Source organism: Haliotis cracherodii, unplaced genomic scaffold (genome assembly GCF_022045235.1).
Source record: "Haliotis cracherodii isolate W230 unplaced genomic scaffold, xgHalCrac1.p SCAF_28, whole genome shotgun sequence".
In the NCBI taxonomy this organism is placed as follows: domain Eukaryota; kingdom Metazoa; phylum Mollusca; class Gastropoda; order Lepetellida; family Haliotidae; genus Haliotis; species Haliotis cracherodii.
The window spans coordinates 3,655,588-3,677,521 of NW_027266284.1; the positions used below are offsets into that span (position 1 = coordinate 3,655,588).

At 46.7% G+C, this 21,934-nt stretch overlaps 2 protein-coding genes and 1 pseudogene across 2 annotated transcripts; all 3 read right to left on the minus strand.

Annotated features, from left to right (window-relative positions):
- Positions 1–5,580: 5,580 nt before the first annotated feature.
- On the minus strand, positions 5,581–9,917 carry LOC139473383 (tubulin alpha-3 chain-like). The gene is made up of 3 exons (XM_071255939.1): positions 9,744–9,917; positions 7,600–7,822; positions 5,581–7,181 (listed from the first exon to the last, which is right to left on the minus strand). The coding sequence occupies exons 1-3, from the start codon at positions 9,744–9,746 to the stop codon at positions 6,055–6,057; spliced, it is 1,353 nt and encodes a 450-aa protein (XP_071112040.1). The 5' UTR covers positions 9,747–9,917; the 3' UTR covers positions 5,581–6,054.
- A 3,215-nt stretch (positions 9,918–13,132) lies between these two features.
- LOC139473323 (tubulin alpha-3 chain-like) lies at positions 13,133–18,631 on the minus strand (annotated as a pseudogene).
- A 596-nt stretch (positions 18,632–19,227) lies between these two features.
- Positions 19,228–20,523, minus strand: LOC139473324 (uncharacterized). The gene has a single exon (XM_071255851.1). The coding sequence runs from the start codon at positions 20,521–20,523 to the stop codon at positions 19,228–19,230; it is 1,296 nt and encodes a 431-aa protein (XP_071111952.1).
- Positions 20,524–21,934: the final 1,411 nt, after the last annotated feature.

A 21,934-nucleotide genomic window follows, 5' to 3' on the forward strand; every position in this document is an offset into this window, starting at 1 on the left:
AGTACAGAGCAGGGTAGAGTAGGACAGTACAGAGCAGGGTAGAGTAGGACAGTACAGAGTAGGACAGTACAGAGCAGGGTAGAGTAGGACAGTACAGAGGAGGACAGTACAGAGGAGGGTAGAGTAGGACAGTACAGAGTAGGACAGTACAGAGCAGGGTAGAGTAGGACAGTACAGAGTGGGGTAGAGTAGGACAGTACAGAGTAGGGTAGAGTAGGACAGTACAGAGTAGGGTAGAGTAGGACAGTACAGAGCAGGGTAGAGTAGGACAGTACAGAGTAGGACAGTACAGAGGAGGGTAGAGTAGGACAGTACAGAGTAGGACAGTACAGAGTAGGGTAGAGTAGGACAGTACAGAGTGGGGTAGAGTAGGACAGTACAGAGTAGGGTAGAGTAGGACAGTACAGAGTGGGGTAGAGTAGGACAGTACAGAGTAGGGTAGAGTAGGACAGTACAGAGTAGGACAGTACAGAGTAGGGTAGAGTAGGACAGTACAGAGTAGGACAGTACAGAGTAGGACAGTACAGAGTAGGACAGTACAGAGTAGGACAGTACAGAGGAGGGTACAGTAGGACAGTACAGAGTAGGACAGTACAGAGTAGGACAGTACAGAGTAGGACAGTACAGAGTAGGGTAGAGTAGGGGAGAGTAGGACAGTACAGAGTAGGACAGTACAGAGTAGGACAGTACAGAGTAGGGGAGAGTAGGACAGTACAGAGTAGGACAGTACAGAGTAGGACAGTACAGAGTAGGGTACAGTAGGACAGTACAGAGTAGGGTACAGTAGGACAGTACAGAGTAGGGTACAGTAGGACAGTACAGAGTAGGGGAGAGTAGGGTAGAGTAGGACAGTACAGAGTAGGGTACAGTAGGACAGTACAGAGTAGGACAGTACAGAGTAGGACAGTACAGAGTAGGGGAGAGTAGGACAGTACAGAGTAGGACAGTACAGAGTAGGACAGTACAGATTAGGGTAGAGTAGGACAGTACAGAGTAGGGTAGAGTAGGACAGTACAGAGGAGGGTAGAGTAGGACAGTAGAGAGGAGGGTAGAGTAGGACAGTACAGAGTAGGGTAGAGTAGGACAGTACAGAGGAGGGTAGAGTAGGACAGTACAGAGAAGGGTAGAGTAGGACAGAACAGAGGAGGGTAGAGTAGGACAGTACAGAGGAGGGTAGAGTAGGACAGTACAGAGGAGGGTAGAGTAGGACAGTACAGAGGAGGGTAGAGTAGGACAGTACAGAGTAAGGTAGAGTAGGACAGTACAGAGGAGGGTAGAGTAGGACAGTACAGAGTAGGACAGTACAGAGTAGGACAGTACAGAGTAGGACAGTACAGAGTAGGGGAGAGTAGGACAGTACAGAGTAGGGTAGAGTAGGACAGTACAGATTAGGGTACAGTAGGACAGTACAGAGTAGGGTAGAGTAGGACAGTACAGAGTAGGGTAGAGTAGGACAGTGCAGAGAAGGGTAGAGTAGGACAGTACAGAGGAGGGTAGAGTAGGACAGTACAGAGGAGGGTAGAGTAGGACAGTACAGAGTAAGGTAGAGTAGGACAGTACAGAGGAGGGTAGAGTAGGACAGTACAGAGTAGGACAGTACAGAGTAGGGGAGAGTAGGACAGTACAGAGTAGGACAGTACAGATTAGGGTACAGTAGGACAGTACAGAGTAGGGTAGAGTAGGACAGTACAGAGGAGGGTAGAGTAGGACAGTACAGAGGAGGGTAGAGTAGGACAGTACAGAGTAGGGTAGAGTAGGACAGTACAGAGGAGGGTAGAGTAGGACAGTACAGAGGAGGGCAGAGTAGGACAGTACAGAGGAGGGTAGAGTAGGACAGTACAGAGGAGGGTAGAGTCGGACAGTACAGAGTAGGACAGTACAGAGTAGGGTAGAGTAGGACAGTACAGAGTAGGACAGTACAGAGTAGGGTAGAGTAGGACAGTACAGAGTAGGGTAGAGTCGGACAGTACAGAGTAGGACAGTACAGAGTAGGGTAGAGTAGGACAGTACAGAGGAGGGTAGAGTAGGACAGTACAGAGGAGGGTAGAGTAGGACAGTACAGAGTAGGGTAGAGTAGGACAGTACAGAATAGGGTGGAATAGGACAGTACAGAGGAGGGTAGAGTAGGACAGTACAGAGGAGGGTAGAGTAAGACAGTACAGAGGAGGGTAGAGTCGGACAGTACAGAGGAGGGTAGAGTAGGACAGTACAGAGTAGGGTAGAGTAAGACAGTACAGAGTAGGACAGTACAGAGTAGGACAGTACAGAGGAGGGTAGAGTAGGACAGTACAGAGGAGGTTAGAGTAGGACAGTACAGAGTAGGACAGTACAGAGTAGGGGAGAGTAGGACAGTACAGAGTAGGACAGTACAGAGTAGGGGAGAGTAGGACAGTACAGAGTAGGGTGGAATAGGACAGTACAGAGTAGGGTGGAATAGGACAGTACAGAGTAGGGTGGAGTAGGACAGTACAGAGTAGAGTGGAATAGGACAGTACAGAGTAGGGTGGAATAGGACAGTACAGAGGAGGGTAGAGTAGGACAGTACAGAGAAGGGTAGAGTAGGACAGTACAGAGGAGGGTAGAGTAGGACAGTACAGAGGAGGGTAGAGTAGGACAGTACAGAGTAGGACAGTACAGAGTAGGGGAGAGTAGGACAGTACAGAGTAGGACAGTACAGAGTAGGGGAGAGTAGGACAGTACAGAGTAGGGTGGAATAGGACAGTACAGAGTAGGGGAGAGTAGGACAGTACAGAGTAGGGTGGAGTAGGACAGTACAAAGTAGGGTAGAGTAGGTCAGTACAAAGTAGGGTAGAGTAGGACAGTACAGAGGAGGGTAGAGTAGGACAGTACAGAGTAGGGTAGAGTAGGACAGTACAGAGGAGGGTAGAGTAGGACAGTACAGAGGAGGGTAGAGTAGGACAGTACAGAGTAGGACAGTACAGAGTAGGGGAGAGTAGGACAGTACAGAGTAGGACAGTACAGAGTAGGGGAGAGTAGGACAGTACAGAGTAGGGTGGAGTAGGACAGTACAAAGTAGGGTAGAGTAGGTCAGTACAAAGTAGGGTAGAGTAGGACAGTACAAAGTAGGGTAGAGTAGGTCAGTACAGAGTAGGGTAGAGCAACTCGCACAAATTCTCAAAGTCGTAAACGATACGCAACACTTGTCTGGGTCCTACTCCAGTGCAATCTGTCAAAATGGCTGTCACACAGGAATAAGTTAAGCGTTGTCATGACGCCACAAGTATCGATAACACTGCGCATGTGTGCACTTTCGACATTTCTTGACTTCTGTCTGCCGACTACCTATGAAAGAGTTATTTAATGTTAACTATCACTTCGGAAGGAAAAAAAAGCCGTTCATGTGATCAAGGTTAATGTTGAGGTCATTTCTAAGGGACGGTACTCACAATAACAGCACATAATTAGAGTTCCCTCCCTGAATGTGATTTTACCACCGCTTCTATTACTATCCTCAGCATCATTTACTGAATTCGAAGCAGTACATAATTTATCAATTTGTACATCCCTGTACCCTACTTGGTGAGGACCGAGCAGTGCTGAGGGAGTGGGATCATTCTACACCTTTACTACCTTCTGCGATGTTTCCTCCAGAAAGTGTATCTAGTAGTCACTCTCATACTATGATTTTAGTTGTGTGGTGCACTAGTACGAGGCTCTATGAAAAGTCTCCTTGGGCAGCCAGAAACCTATCATTGTGGGTTCGAATCCCGGTTCGCCCCGATTATGTTTCTAGGTTTCTCTACATCATTCCCGTGCTCGTTGGTTTCACCGAAGTGGTAAACGTCTGTGACCTGCTTCACTTCGGGTTATCCTCCCACATTAAGCTGACACGCCGTGATATAACTGGAATACTGTCCAATTTGCGTTAAACCCAAGTCACTCACTCATTCACTATATGGATAGTACTCATTCATGATTTCAGCAAACAAATAAAGAGTAGTGATCAATCAATCAGACCTTTTTCAATCCACAAGGATAATATTTATTTATTTTTAATCACCGAATCGCTTGACTAAGGATCTGCTTGTCGCCATGATAATATATCGCCTCGTACATGGTGAGCTTTGTTTGTGGAACTTAGGTACCATTTTATTATTTGTGTAACTGTAACTATTACCCTGCTTTAAACGATACAAACATACATCTGAATCTACGTCAAAGTATAAGATTCAGATGTAAAGGCTGCTTTCATCGACAAAGATAGCCCAACGCTTTGTATATTGATATGTGTGTACACACTGATGTCAACCAAACGGCAACTTCATAACGAACAGCCGGTGCTTTGTATCGGCAGACACTAACCTTGATTTCAACCGAAGCACGAACATTAATAATTTCACTACGCGGCGATGAGACAAATAATTTTTTAAGTTCCATCACTTTGACACCAAATATCCTTTATTCCAACGGTTAATAAAAAATCAATCTATAACAAAATATTCTAAAAGCACAGTTATTCGAGATACGGCTATAAGTCTCCTTTAAACCTGGGTGTGACACGCCTAACGTACACAGTCCGAGGTCACCTTCTTGTATTAAGCTGTGGTGCATCAAACAAGGAGAACATTGAGCAATGAGTGACAATGGTAGATACAATCATGGCAGTTGGGTTGTAGGCATTCACTGTAGATGTAGGCGGAGACTTCGCGTTCGTCAAACTGGAAAATTTCGAATTGATATAATTTTTCAAATCAAAGATTCTGAATTACTTCGACGGATTCAAAAATATTTCAACCATTACTTTTGCCAACCGTCATAAACCTAATACGTGCCCTTCCACGGTTACCGGAAGCTAGAGAGAGAGAACAAGTATATAATACCGTTAACTTACATGAAACTATAAACCTTAAAAAACAAGATGGAAGCGCTCGTAAATCTTCAACTCTGTCCTACCATAACCCGCAAACAGATTACGAAATACAAACTGAAAGGAAACTTCACTCAGAAGCAACTACGTCACTGTCAACAGAACGTACAGAGTGTTGCGTTCAAACGACACGTGTGTCTTAGCCAGGCACGTGTTTACAACTTCGGTGTCACTTCATTTAAAAACAACGTGCAGGGTTATACATGCCACAATGTTCGTCTTAATACATAGAACTCAGTCTCACACAATAACATTTGGATTCCGAGTACGTAGTTACGATGCTGTTATATAAGTGGATCATATTAAACCTGGTAGGTGCCACCCTTTGTATGTTCATCGGGTTAGCACGATTATGTTTCGAGGGTTTTTAGCACCAAAGTGGTAAACGTGTAAGACCTGCATCCTCGCGGGCATTCTCTCACTCACTCCGATCCTCAGTCGGTCCGTACGACAAACATGGGACGCACATGGGATTTATTCTGCCCCGGAATGCCAAAAGGAGTCACTTGAAGTGAACAAGAAGGTTCCATCGTATGAAAACACGAACAAAATATATATTGCTACATATTGTTAAAAGATACTGTTCACAGCGGAGTTAAACCCAACTCGCGAACTCACATGCAAAGTGATATCTCAGGATGCAAAAGTTTCTTTCTCTTTGTTGACACATGTGAAACAGCCAAATGTTTATGTTATTGTTTATTCAATTCTAAATTTGACAAGGAATTGATTATTGACAATATATATAACATTCACAATTATAAGTATTATATTCTGCAAACCTACTCTCTGCTATATTTGCAAGCCCAGTCACAATTGTAACACATGGGTATAAAGGCCTTTTAATGACTGTGTACTTAATAAGTCACTTTGAAAATAAACAATATAAACTGAGCCATGACACCCGTGAGACGAGACACGAGACACCTGATGCTATGATGGCTTGCGAAATATAGAAGTAGAAGTTAGCAGTACTTACATAATCGTATGTTTAGATAACCAGTAGATTCGTTGAGACCGTCGTTGTTGATGAAAACGTGGTAATAGATACATGATTTAACAATATGATTGTAATGTAAAATAGTGTCAAATACAATAAGCATTAAGTTCTATTTCAATTCCCATTTAACTATCACAAAGCTCAGAAACGGACGCACAAGAGGTCATCAGTACTCATCCTCATCTTCTCCTTGTTCCTCCACCGAGTCGACGCCAACCTCCTCGTAGTCCTTCTCCAGAGCAGCCAAGTCTTCACGGGCCTCGGAGAACTCTCCCTCCTCCATACCCTCACCCACGTACCAGTGGACGAAGGCACGCTTGGCGTACATCAGGTCGAACTTGTGGTCAAGACGAGCCCAGGCCTCGGCGATGGCTGTTGTGTTTGCCAACATGCAGACGGCTCTCTGGACCTTGGCCAGGTCACCACCGGGGACAACAGTTGGTGGCTGGTAGTTGATGCCGACCTTGAACCCAGTAGGACACCAGTCGACGAACTGGATGGTTCGCTTTGTTTTAATTGCTGCTACTGCAGCGTTGACGTCCTTCGGGACGACATCACCACGGTAGAGCAGACAACAGGCCATGTACTTTCCGTGACGGGGGTCACATTTCACCATCTGGTTGGCGGGTTCGAAGCAGGAACTTGTTAATTCTCCAACTGTCAACTGCTCATGGTAGGCCTTCTCGGCGGAGATAACTGGGGCATAGTTAGCAAGAGGAAAGTGGATACGTGGGTAGGGCACCAAGTTGGTCTGGAACTCGGTCAGATCCACGTTCAGGGCTCCATCGAAACGAAGAGAGGCAGTGATGGAGCTGACGATTTGACCGATCAGACGGTTCAGGTTGGTATAGGTTGGTCTGGCAATATCAAGGTTACGCTTGCAGATGTCGTAGATGGCCTCGTTGTCGACCATGAAGGCGACATCAGAGTGCTCCAGGGTGGTGTGGGTGGTCAGGATGGAGTTGTAGGGCTCCACCACGGCGGTAGACACCTGCGGGGCGGGGTAGATCGAAAACTCCAGCTTCGACTTCTTTCCATAGTCCACACTCAGTCGTTCCAGAAGAAGGGAACAAAATCCAGATCCCGTGCCACCACCGAAGCTGTGGAAGATGAGGAAACCCTGAAGTCCACTACACTGGTCAGCTAATTTCCTCAGACGGTCAAGGACGAGGTCGACGATTTCCTTTCCGATGGTGTAGTGGCCACGGGCGTAGTTGTTGGCGGCGTCCTCCTTGCCGGTGATCAGCTGCTCGGGATGGAACAGCTGGCGATAGGTACCGGTACGGATTTCGTCTGTTTATAAAACAAATACCAAAAATGACTTAGGGGTGTATAAACTCTGAAGGGAGTGTCATGCATGCTTATGTAAAGGTAAACTGTTCTTCTAATGAATTACACGGGCACGGGTGTCCCAGTCGTCTATGGCGCCGCGATTCGCTGTGTAGAGTTGCGTCCCTTGAGCACGCCGAAACCTTGTGGGTTCGAATGCCTGTTCGACCCGATTATGTTTTTAGGTTTGTCAGCACCATACCCATGCTCGAGGGTTTCACCAAAGTGGTAAACGTCTGAGACCTGCATCACTTCGGGCTTTCCTCACACATTAAGCTGACACGCCGTGATATAACTTGAATAATGCTGCGTTAAAACCCAACTCACTCACTCACTCTTATGAATTACAGTTATTCATGTTACATTGATCACTTAAACCTACCGACAACAGTAGGTTCGAGGTCGACGAAGACGGCCCTGGGGACGTGTTTCCCTGCTCCAGTCTCACTGAAGAAGGTGTTGAAGGAGTCGTCTCCATAACCAATCGTCTTGTCTGAGGGCATCTGACCATCAGGCTGGATGCCGTGCTCCAGACAATACAACTCCCAGCATGCATTGCCCATCTGACATCCGGCCTGGCCGACGTGGACGGAAAGACACTCCCTCTGCAACCAACAAATGAGTCATTGATTTCAATAATTGCTACTTTTTAACTTCCTAAATCACAGACGTAAATGCCGATTAAAAAACAGCAACAAAGGTAGCATTATTCCATTTGGAGTACCTACAAAGTGAATCTTTGTATAAAATCAAATACCAACATGCCTATGAGACGAAACACTTGCAACTTGCAACATGTAAACACGATAACGGGTGGCCCAGTTGACTAAGGCGCCGCAATTCGCCGTGCAGAGTTGAAACCTATAGTTCGTGGGTTCGAATCCGAGTTCACCCCTGTTATGTTTCTAGATTTGTCAGCACCATACCCGTGCGCGTGGGTGGGTTTCACCAAAGTGGTAATTGTCTGAGACCTGCACCTCTTCGCGCTTTTCACCCACGTGATATAACTGGAATATTGTTAAAAGCGGCGTTAAACCCAACTCACTCACTCACTCACTCATGTTAAAAGTGCCTTGATTTCTACCGACTGTATTTCGATGTATGCAAATGAATGCAGGTACTTTTAAGATACGTCGATGAATTATTTGTATTAAGTATTGAATTCAGCTCATTTTGTAAACTTCATGTAATCAGTGAATGAGATCGATGTACATTAAGACAGACATGTTTAAATGGCTTTGAGCTTTTTTAAAAGCCGGTACAACTATTTGCATCGTTTCTAATTTGATATTCATATACCATATGGATTATTACTGTGTGCAACTAATCGATACTTTCAATGTACTTCGACAAGTGCAGTGTTGAAATGAAAAGAAGTCATTGATTTAATGGCACCAGTTAGCCTGTGTTGTCTAGGTCAATGTAGAGACAGAGCATCCTTTCTCTGGTAGCCTTGGTGATGGTACTTCAGGGCATGTTTGTTGGTTGCTATGGTAATCATACACAAACCGAACCATGTTATGTGCGCCGTCGTGAGGGACGCTTGTCAAAAGTACATTTCAATGATGACATGGGATCTTTATCTTAAAAGACCTAAGTGACAAAAGTTTGTATTTCACTCTGTAGTGCATTCTAAATGTTGCATCCCTGCAAACGTACAGCTAGGATGTTTACATGTTCTTAACGTGATCATGGAAATATCAGTATTCTACACAGCTATGTATATAACAAATGTAAGCAGGTATCGAATACACTTATCGTTTCTTGTCACAAAATAACTCTGTATCTTCCAAAGCAAGAATACCTAAATTAATATGGAAACATAGGAAAGAGATTGAAGCGTAATACTGCTAGCTAATACTGATACATATTGTAATACTGTGAATTTGAATTTACTCTATTATACGCCGAAGTGGGAGGGGGATAGGGGAAAGGGTGCCGTCCGTCCATCATTCCGTCGTTCTGTCCGTCACGTTTCATTTCCGAAGCAGAACTAAAAAAACATTGAATATTTCTTAACCAAACTTTGTACACGTATTTCTTAGGTGTTGAACTGTTGCCTTTTGTCACTTAGAGATTTTAAACATTTTTCATTTTTCTGGTTTCCATGGAAACAAGTTGGACTTAGTACATTTTCTGGGTAGGGTTCTTTGATATTTTTCATTTTTTCCGTTTTCACGAAATATGTCAGACCTATAGCATTTTTGGGTGATGTTTCATCTGGCTTGCAATCTTACATTTTTGTATTTATGTTTACATATACACTGATCAAAGAACCAAACAGTACCTTCTCCTTATATGGATATACTATACTAGTCTTTTAATATCTCTGCCGTTAATGAATACATTAGCTGAATCTTTATCAAAACAATGCGGACTATTCAAACTGATACGAAAGCACTCTTGGTGGGGATATAAGTATTTTATGCTTGTTGAATATTACTTAATAAATAAAAACAATTCTTAGTAAATCAATCTAATGTCGATAATACGTTTTTTTCAATCTTATATGACATAAGTACTTACCATTATTCTGATGTGGTGAAAGTTGGAGAAGTTATATGGTTCACAAGCGCTCGTTAAGACCTTGATTCGGTGCGACACGAGAGCAAATGATAGGAAAGCTAGAACATCGGTGTTTTTAAAGAATTTTGTTCCGTCGTCAACATACAGCTGTTGTTGTGTGACAGTACCTAGTTACCAGACAATAGATTTTTAGTTATTCAAACAAAACTACACACGTCCATCCCTGTGGTTAGACCAATAACGCCACTCTTGCTTCCAGCGTCATGTTGTTGTAGTATTGACTTGACTCGCTACAAAAGCGATGGACAATCAGAAAACTTTTTGCGTGCACTAAAGTGTGTATTGAAACCTTGGCGACACTGATTCATTAAAATGCAGAAATGCAAATGGACCATTAGTATGTTGTTGCCAAGCGCATAAATATGCATGTGAATTTTGTAAATTGCAAGCGGTGTTATTACCTTTGAATATATTTTCAGAGACAAATTGCTACATTTGCATCTGAACGAACCTATTGGCACCTTTAGGATAATTTCGCCATATTTAATTCGTAATCGCAAATGAGTATTTGAGACATTGCAAAGAGGTTACTATTTCAAGAGAGTCACTGTTTGGATATGAAAACATCCACTGTGCGGCTCCTCAACGGTTGATCGGGACCTACACGGTATTTCCTTCTGTTGTGGGGACTCAAAGGAACCAATTTGAGATTCGAACATCGATTAATGATAACACGATGGTATCAATGATGGGTTTGCGACAGACACAACCCTGCCCATCACGACACATGGACACCGGCCGCACCAGGCCATCCACAACACTGCCATGTGAAACCCTACTGTACCAAAATACATCATCTACCACATTGACGCCTCGCCACGTCAAACATATCAGGATCACAGCAAACATATACATCAAACCCCATCACCTCAGACACCACCATGCCAAACCCCATCACCTCAGACATCACCACGCCAAACCCCATCACCTCACACATCACAACACCAAACCCCATCACCTCACACACCACCACACCAAGCCCCATCAGCTAACACGCCAAACCCCATCACCTAACACGCCACCACGCTAAACCCCATCACCTCACACACCACCACACCATGCCTCATCACCTAACACGCCACCACGCAAAACCCCATCAGCTAACTCGCCACCACATCCAACCCCATCACCTAACTCGCCACCACATCCAACCCCATCACCTAACTCCCCACCACACCAAGCCCCATCACCTAACACGCCACCACATCCAACCCTATCACCTAACTCGCCACCACATCCAACCCCATCAACTAACACGCCACCACGCCAAACCCCATCAACTAACACGCCACCACATCCAACCCCATCCCCTGACACGCCACCACATCCAACCCCATCAACTAACTCGCCACCACATCCAACCCCATCAACTAACACGCCACCACGCCAAACCCCATCAACTAACACGCCACCACATCCAACCCCATCCCCTGACACGCCACCACATCCAACCCCATCAACTAACACGCCACCACATCGAACCCCATCAACTAACACGCCACCACATCCAACCCCATCACCTAACTCGCCACCACATCCAACCCCATCACCTAACACGCCACCAAATCCAACCCTATCAACTAACACGCCACCGTATCCAAACCCATCACCTAACTCGCCACCACATCCAACCCCATCAACTAACACGCCACCACATCCAACCCCATCACCTAACACGCCACCACATCAAACCCTATCAACTAACACGCCACCACATCCAACCCCATCAACTAACACGCCACCACATCGAACCCCATCACCTCACACACCACCAACCTTATTTTAATCATTCAATAAGAATTCACCTCTCTTTCTAACATACGTTTTTACCTCTGCTCGAAGGAACGGACCCCGTTAACGTCTGACTGACAGAGCAGTGTGTATTCTCACATCAGCACGAATTATTAAGAAGTAATCAAACTCGTGTAAGGTCGTATTCCAAAATGACTTCCATTCATCAAACGATTGTTTCTGTAAAATATTTCAAATTCACTTTAGTTTGGCGTTAATCTGGAGATGGCAGATCATCCCCTACAGTGAGACACAACGGTCACTGGGCAACTAAGTCACACAGCGAGTCAACTGTGTACTGTCTGGAGTCGGCGTGGAACTAGGGGGAATCAAAGTGTGCAATTTCTCCACTGTGGGACACGTACTGTCAAACGGGTGGGGTTGCAATGAGACCAGGGCGTGGCAGGCCTATAACATAGCGAGCGGTATGACAGGGCCACTATTCTCTACCACGAACGGTTTGAGGGCGGTAGTGTCATGGTGTGGGGCGGTATCGCACATGACAGGCGAACTATTTATTGTGTTATTGCGAATGGACATTTGACTGGCCAGCGATACGTTGACGACATTTAGCGTCCTGTCGTTGTTCCATTCCATGTGAACTGCAAGATCAAAATGCCACCCCACATCCGCGTGCCCAGGTCGTCACCAGGTTATCTCCGACGAGAAGGCATACCCGCTAAGTCCCCTGTCGTGTCCCAAATTAATCATTTGTCGGTGTTTTGGGATGGAGAGTGTACGCCAGAGACCCACCACCACCCAGTTTGAAGTAGCTCTCTAGGCGGAATAGCAGGCAATACCCAGGCCCACCACACGAACGTTAATCAGCAGCATGCCATCAAGGTGTTGTGCATGTATCGCCCAACTTGGTGGACACAGATACTAGATGACTACAATCGGCATTGCTTCGGGCTTTCCTCCCACGTTAAGCTGAGACGCCGGGACATAGTTGTATATGTATCGCCCAACATAGTTGACACAGCTGATAGTGATCTACACGCCAAAAGTATATTTTACAGACATTTATCGTCATTGAACCTTCACTACCATTGCATCAGTTCCCTCGTGTTTTGTCGGTAGTATATTTAATTGTCCTTCGACAGTAGACTCAATGGAAAATCGGCTGTTGCATGTGAATAGCTCGTTCCACTTAGTCGACTCCATCCATGAATAGATGGACAATAGAAAGCCATAACAAATACCACCATCTCGACCTCTGTAATGTTGATAGAAAGCAACACAAGTGGTGGAAGTAGATGATAGTGGTACTTTATACAGTATATCAACACTCAGTCTGGTATCTATTAAGTAACAAGGGGGGGGGGGGGGGGGGGGGGGGGAGACCATGTTCAAACTGGAAAGGCAGATTTGCTTGCAAAACCAAAAAGATACAGTAACCCGAGTATTTATTTAACCAAAAAGCTTCAAGGATGGATAAACAAATATGGCGACTGGCTCTTAATGCTTGAAATCGCACGTGCCTGGACGGATATTATTTTTTCAAACATTACATTTAACTGGAAAGAAAACGGTCGTGCCTATAGGCCATGGTTCCGTGGTTCCTCCCCTTCTTGCTGTTCATCCTGGATGGAATCAATACCGACCTCCTCGTAGTCCTTCTCCAGGGCTGCCAAGTCCTCACGGGCCTCGGAGAACTCTCCCCCCTTCATACTCTCACCCATATACCAGTGGACAAAGGCACGCTTGGCATACATCAGGTCGAGACGAGCCCAGGCCTCGGCGATGGCAGTGGTGTTTGCCAACATGCAGGCGGCTCTCTGGACCTTGGCCAGGTCACCACCGGCGACAACAGTTGACGGTTGGTCGTTGATACCGACTTTGAAACCAGTGGGAGACCAGTCGACGAACTGAATGGTTCTCTTGGTCTTGATGATGGCGATTGCAGCGTTGATATCTTTTGGTACGACATCACCAGTGTGACTTCAGCGACAGTCAGCTGCTCGTGGTAGGCCTTCTCCTCGGACATGACTGGGGCGTAGTTGGCCAGAGGGAAGTGGATATGTGGGTAGGGCACCAAAGTGGCACCGTCAAATCGGAGAGAGGCAGTGATGGAGCTGACGATCTGACCAATCAGACGGTTTAGGTTGGTATAGGTTGGTCTTGCAATGTCAAGGTTACGTCTGCAAATATCGTAAATAGCCTCGTTGTCGACTCCAACCTCCTCGTAGTCTTTCTCCAGAGCAGCCAAGTCCTCACGAGCCTCGGAGAACTCTCTCTCCTCCATACCCTCACCCACGTGCCAGTGGACGAAGGCACGCTTGGCGTACATCAGGTCGAACTTGTGGTCAAGACGAGCCCAGGCCTCGGCGATAGCTGTGGTGTTGCTCAACATGCAGACGGCTCTCTGGACCTTGGCCAGGTCACCACCGGGGACAACAGGAGAGACCTGTAGAGACCCGAGGAGCTGGATAGATAGAAAACAAGCTTCGTTCTCTTGACGTAGTCAACGCTGAGGCGCTCAAAAAGCAGTGAAGTGAAGCCGGGGCCAGTGCCACCACCTAATCTGTAGAAAATGAGAAACCCCTGCAGTCCAGTGCACTGGTCAGCTAGATTTCTGGCGCGGTCAAGGACGAGTTCAGTGAGCTCCTTGCCCTCTGTGTAGTGGCAACGGGCGTAGTTGTTGGCGGCGTCCTCCTTGCCGGTAATCAGCTGCACGGGGTGGAACAACTGGTGGTAGGTGCCGGTACGGACCCCATCAGTTGATTTTTTTGTTAAGCGAATAAAAAATATCAATGTTTAAAAGTCACTTAAACATTATTTCTTAGTAGCGCCAATGGCACATTATTTGCGTCATAAAATTGACCAAAATGCCTTTTACACTTCTGAATTAAATTATAAATATCATATCATAGAGTATTAAAGTAATGAAGGTATGACGTCATAGAATCAACAAAGTCTATACATCATCCACTAAACACGACACTTACCGACAACAGTGGGTTCGAGGTCGATGAAGAGAGCCCTGGGGGCGTGTTTCCCTGCTCCAGTCTCGCTGAAGAAGGTGTTGAAGGAGTCGTCCCTATCGCCAAGGATCTTATCCGAGGGCATCTGACCATCATGCTCCAGACAGTACAACTCCCAGCATGCACTGCCTATCTGACATCCGGCCTGGCCGACGTGGATAGAGATACATTCCCTCTGGAAACAATGAATTAGGTTGAAAAAAACACTATGCGTGAAAAGACCTCTGTAGACCACGTGTTCGATGTTGAATTGCGAGTCTATCACAAAATATTAAGAAGGTCAGTGCGCGAATCGAACGAGTAACGCCCCACGAAATAACGAATGTACAGTAATTCCATTCCGCAGCGAACTTGTGGATAACACATCTGTCCACGTCACCAACGTATATGACTTGACGCCCCGTTTAATGTTTTGCACTTTCAACACAGACGACCGTTACGTTAGAGACCCGTCGATACCACGTTTCAACCCATCGACAAACTCGCCAGTCGAGAGCGACAAGATGGCCTTCGTTGGAGCAGACATCTGCACACAGAATTGTGACAGTGATTTAGACAACCTTGTGTGTGAATGGATTCAAACGGATTTTTTTAGTGCAGGACTGCTAACCTGAAATTGTAACATGAAGGGTTATGTAAAACCACGTGGGCAGAAATTTGAGACATGTTTTCTTGGTCTAATGGCTCCATAGGTCGTATGAACTGCGCGTGTTTTGTGTTCTCCGCCTCTTGAACGTGTATCGGACTGTTTGACACCAGAGGGAAAATGACGCATCCATGCAAAAGCATCTGACTTTGTGAAACTCTTTGACGAAACGATGAATTCATGCTAATAAGCTTGTATTTACAATGGAAGCCTGGCACAGGAATGAATTGTCAGTTATACATCTTGCCTGTTTGTGTCATGGCCTTTACTACGTAAGTATCTGTTACATACGGAAGCATTTTTGGGCCACTTGTATTTATATATATACTGAACCGCAAAAGAAACGTCAGTATTGATAGATATATGAGAAACCTTATTTGTCCAAACACTGTAAACATACTTTGAGACATATTAAAAAGATGATCATCAAGGTTGAAATTAAAGTGTCAAATGTTCTTAAAGTGAAACACAACACCAGTCTCTGAGAAAAATGGCATCACAAGTCAGTATCTCGTAAGTCCGCCATGTGCATTGATGACTGCCGTGCAACGTCGATCCATGGAATGAATGAGGCGGTTGATGAAGGTTATAGGCACTTGAACCCACACTCTGAGGAACGCCTGACGCAGTTCAGATGCAATTGTCGGTCTTGGTCGGACATCATTCAGCCGTATATGGTCCTTACGTGGACTTGAAATGCATTGGCTACTTGCCGGGCGGTTTGTCCAGCTTGCAATCGTCCAAGGGCTTGGTGTTGCTGATTTCTTGTCAATCTTGGCATGTGGTAGCAATTCAATAACGAATGAATGTTATCCGATCTGGGTGGATTTCTATAAGGCAAGAAATGGGGGAACGCATGTGCATTTCAATTTGCACGGAACTCACGTGCATCGGGTTACCATGGCCGTTGCCGTGATGCGTTTAGGCGATTGGTTTTATTGTCATCTGCCTGTTTTTTTATCATCAAATTTCATTTTTTCCGGACAAGGTAATGTTAAATTTTAGAAACTTTGACCAAAAAAAAACAAATATTTAAATGACAACTTTTCATGCAATGTTACTTTGGGTGACATTTCTTTTACGGTTCAGTATATATTATTTTTGGAAATTTAGATCTACAAAGTTAAAATTTCAAGTTGCATACGTTGAAATTTCAAGTTAAAATCTTGAAATATTTCTTTCATTATCTTGAAATTGCAACTTAGTATGTATCTTGAATTTTCAACTTAGTAGAAAAACATGGTCCTAAAAATCTTCCTTAGTGACACATGTATCAGGAGTGACTATATCGGTATCACCAATCACAATGCCTGTCGAGGCGCAACGAATTCTATGAATTTAATTGAATATACAGTTGGTTGGTAAGTAAATGATATTTTTTTACCTTTTACCAACGCACATCGATATGTGTCTTAAAGAATAATTATCGATATTCATATCAGTTGTTGCGTTATAGATCTAAAGATAATGCTCGGTCAAACAAACCAGTAAACATCAGATACCGATGATAGATTCCATGATCTCACATTATTTTACAACAAATGTTGCTGATGGCGGACAAACGACTTTTTGGTTGACTGAGTATGCCGATGTAAACGGGAAACAATGGTCGTCATGGTAACCTGCACGGAAGGCTGCAGACCACACGAGACCATAGACCTACGTTAATGGCAACGCTTTCAAAACGAATTCATCCGATTCAGGAATAGATTCTACATTAATATTGAATAAAGGAGGCATTGAAGAGACAGACAGACACATATCGACATAATTTCATGATATAAATTGAGTAAAGCATAACATTCAGCAATATTCCAGCTACATCACAAGGGTATAGATATGTGTTAACGTACACTCGCCCACAAAGTGAACGCTCAGTTTACAGTAGCCTGGGAACACATTTCACATCACCCCTTAACATAGCTGTCCAACGACGTCAGATTTAATGATTAAATTAAACACTCATTTTTACTGTCATCCAGAATATGATTGACCTGGATATCTATTTGATAGCATATTTGGATGTAACTATTAATCTCCACCGTGGCAAGTCGAACAGTTTACCTGATTGAATTTAGAACTGGTTCATCAAACCTTAATGCCAATAGAAGTTTCATGCCACAAGTACCTGCCAGCGAGCGTCTAAAGTTATACAATGTCGGTACTGCGTCAGAATGATGTACCCAAAACACCAAGGCGTCCATATCAACAGCAGTGGCATAATATAGTGTTAATGATGTAACCAGATTAATAAACTCACCCTGTTGTGCGCCAGACAGTAACTGACCTGTCAGAGAAGAACACGCTCGAACCTTTTGATGGATACTGGCGAGCTGAATGAAACTTTGCCAACTCTCGCTATCAATATTTCGTCTAAAGCATTTCAATAATTTTAATACGACATTGGTGCATCGGGTATTTTATCTGCATACAGTCACTGAATCGGGAAGCCTCGCTTGGTTGATAATGCGGACTGTGTCGGTGTATTTGCCTGTATCTCACACACACAACACAAGAACATGTGTCACTAGCTTTTTAGCGCCATGTTGGCTGGACAGTGTACGTGGCTGTCTCTGGTTGTCGGTTACCTTTGATTGCCCCTTCTTCTCTCTGTTTCTCTTTGGTTTCCTCTTATTCCTCTTGGTTGTCTTCCATTATCTGTGATTATGTCCTCTTTGATTCTCCCTTGGTCACTTGTCCCACAACACAGCCAGCCCAATCACAGCACACACCGCCACACCCAACCCCATCACCTCACACACCACCACCCCCATACTCCATCGCCGCACACACCGCCACACACAACCCCATCACCTCACACACCACCACCCGATACTCAATCACCTCACACACCGTCACGCCATACTCCATCACCTCACACATCGCAACCCCATACTCCATCACCTCACACACCGCAACCCCATACTCCATCACTTCACACACCGTCACCCCATACTCCATCACCTCACACACCGCCAACACCCAACCCCATCACCTCACACACCGCCACCCAATACTACATCGCCGCACACACCGCCACATCCAACCCCATCACTTCACATACCACCACACCATACTCCATCGCCGCACACACCGCCACACCCAAACACTTCACACACCGCAACCCCATACTCCATCACCTCACACACCGCCACCCTATACTCCATCACCTCACACACCGCCACCCTATACTCCATCACCTCACACACCGCCACCCTATACGCCATCACCTCACACACCGCCACCCTATACTCCATCACCTCACACACCGCAACCCCATACTCCATCACCTCACACACCGCCACCCTGTACTCCATCACCTCACACACCGCAACCCCATACTCCGTCACCTCACACACCACCACACCCAACCCCAACACTTCACACACCTCAACCCTATACTCCATCACCTCACACACCACCACACCCAACCCCAACGCTTAACACACCTCAACCCAATACTCCATCACCTCACACACCACCACACCCAACCCCAACGCTTCACACACCTCAACCCCATACTCCATCACCTAACACCGCCACCCCATACTCCATCACTTCACACACCGCCACCCCATACTCCATCACTTCACACACCGCCACCCCATACTCCATCACTTCACACACCGCCACACAAATCACTTCACACACCGTCACACCCATCACCTCACACACCGCCACCCTATACTCCATCACCTCACACACCGCCACCCTATACTCTGTCACCTCACACACCGCCACCCCATACTCCATCACCTTACACACCGCCACACCCTTCACACCGCCACCCCATACTCCATCACCTGAAACACCGCCACCCCATACTCCATCACCTCACACACTGCAACCCAATACTCCGTCACCTCACACACCGCAACCCCATACTCCATCACCTCACACACCGCCACCCTATACTCCATCACCTCACACACCGCCACCCTATACTCTGTCACCTCACACACCGCCACCCCATACTCCATCACCTTACACACCGCCACACCCCTCACACCGCCACCCCATACTCCATCACCTGAAACACCGCCACCCCATACTCCATCACCTCACACACTGCAACCCAATACTCCGTCACCTCACACACCGCAACCCCATACTCCATCACCTCACACACCGCAACCCCATACTCCGTCACCTCACACACCGCAACCCCATACTCCATCACCTCACACACCGCCACACCCCTCACCTCACACACCGCCACCCCATACTCCATCACCTGAAACACCGCCACCCCATACTCCGTCACCTCACACACCGCAACCCTATACTCCATCACCTCACACACCGCCACACCCCTCACCTCACACACCGCAACCCTATACTCTGTCACCTCACACACCCCCACCCCATACTCCATCACCTCACACACCGCCACCCTATACTCCATCACCTTACACACCGCCACCCTATACTCCATCACCTCACACACCGCCACCCTATACTCCATCACCTCACACACCGCCACACCCCTCACCTCACACACCGCCACCCCATACTCCGTCACCTGAAACACCGCCACCCCATACTCCGTCACCTCACACACCGCAACCCTATACTCCATCACCTCACACACCGCCACCCTATACTCCATCACCTCACACACCGCCACCCTATACTCCATCACCTCACACACCGCCACACCCCTCACCTCACACACCGCCACCCTATACTCTGTCACCTGAAACACCCCCACCCCATACTCCATCACCTCACACACCGCCACCCTATACTCCATCACCTCACACACCGCCACCCTATACTCCATCACCTCACACACCGCCACCCTATACTCCATCACCTCACACACCGCCACACCCCTCACCTCACACACCGCCACCCCATACTCCGTCACCTGAAACACCGCCACCCCATACTCCGTCACCTCACACACCGCAACCCTATACTCCATCACCTCACACACCGCCACACCCCTCACCTCACACACCGCAACCCTATACTCTGTCACCTCACACACCCCCACCCCATACTCCATCACCTCACACACCGCCACCCCATACTCCATCACCTTACACACCGCCACACCCCTCACCTCACACACCGCCACCCCATACTCCATCACCTGAAACACCGCCACCCCATACTCCGTCACCTCACACACCGCAACCCTATACTCCATCACCTCACACACCGCCACACCCCTCACCTCACACACCGCAACCCTATACTCTGTCACCTCACACACCCCCACCCCATACTCCATCACCTCACACACCGCCACCCTATACTCCATCACCTCACACACCGCAACCCTATACTCCATCACCTCACACACCGCCACCCTATACTCCGTCACCTCACACACCGCCACCCCATACTCCGTCACCTCTTACACCGCTACCTTATACTCCGTCACCTCACACTCCCCCACACCCTACTCCATCACCTCACACACCGCAACCCCCTACTCCATCACCTCACACACCACCACCCTATACTCCGTCACCTCACACACCGCCACCCCATACTCCGTCACCTCACACACCGCCACCCCATACTCCATCACCTTACACACCGCCACCCTATACTCCATCACCTCACACGCCGCCACCCCATACTCCGTCACCTCACACACCGCCACCCTATACTCCATCACCTTACACACCGCCACCCCATACTCCGTCACCTCACACGCCGCCACCCCATACTCCGTCACCTCACACACCGCCACCCCATACTCCGTCACCTCACACACCGCCACCCCATACTCCATCACCTTACACACCGCCACCCCATACTCCATCACCTTACACACCGCCACCCCATACTCCGTCACCTCACACACCGCCACCCCATACTCCATCACCTCACACGCCGCCACCCCATACTCCGTCACCTCACACACCGCCACCCTATACTCCGTCACCTCACACACCGCCACCCCATACTCCGTCACCTCACACACCGCCACCCTATACTCCATCACCTCACACACCACCAAACCCAATCCCATCACATCATTCACCCCCACATTATTTAAACCCCATCACCTTCACACCACCACATCAAACCCCATCACTTCACACACCACCACACCAAACCCCATCACCTTCCACACCACCAAACACCATTACATCACACAACACCCACACAAATCCCAATCCCGTTCACTTTTTGTGAATAAAATATGTTTAAACCAGACACAACACACAACCACCTTACACATAACCACACCAAACCCTTTATTCCACACGTCACCACACCGCCACATTAAACCGCATTCCCTCACGAACAGCCACACCAAACCCAATCACCTAACACGCCACAAAACCTTTTTTAATGATTCAATAATAATTCAACTCTCTGTCTAATATGAGTTGGTTCCTCTGTTCGATGGCATGAACCCCGTTCACCTCTGACTGACAGCGCGGTGTATATTCTCAAATCAACTAAGTGCACATCACAGTATCCCTATAACTTGTCGATGTCCAGACGAATTTGGAATCCCTATACATTCACCCAAGATACTAGGAAATAATCAAACTCGTGTAAAGTCGGATATTAAAATGACTTTCATTCACCAGAATTCTGTAAAATATTTCAAATTCGTTTTAGTGTTCGAAATGATTGAGTGAATCTGGAGATGGCAGATCATTCCCTACAGTGAGACACCACGGTCACTGGGCAACTAAGTCACACATCGATTCAACTGTGTACTGTCTGGAGTCGGGGTG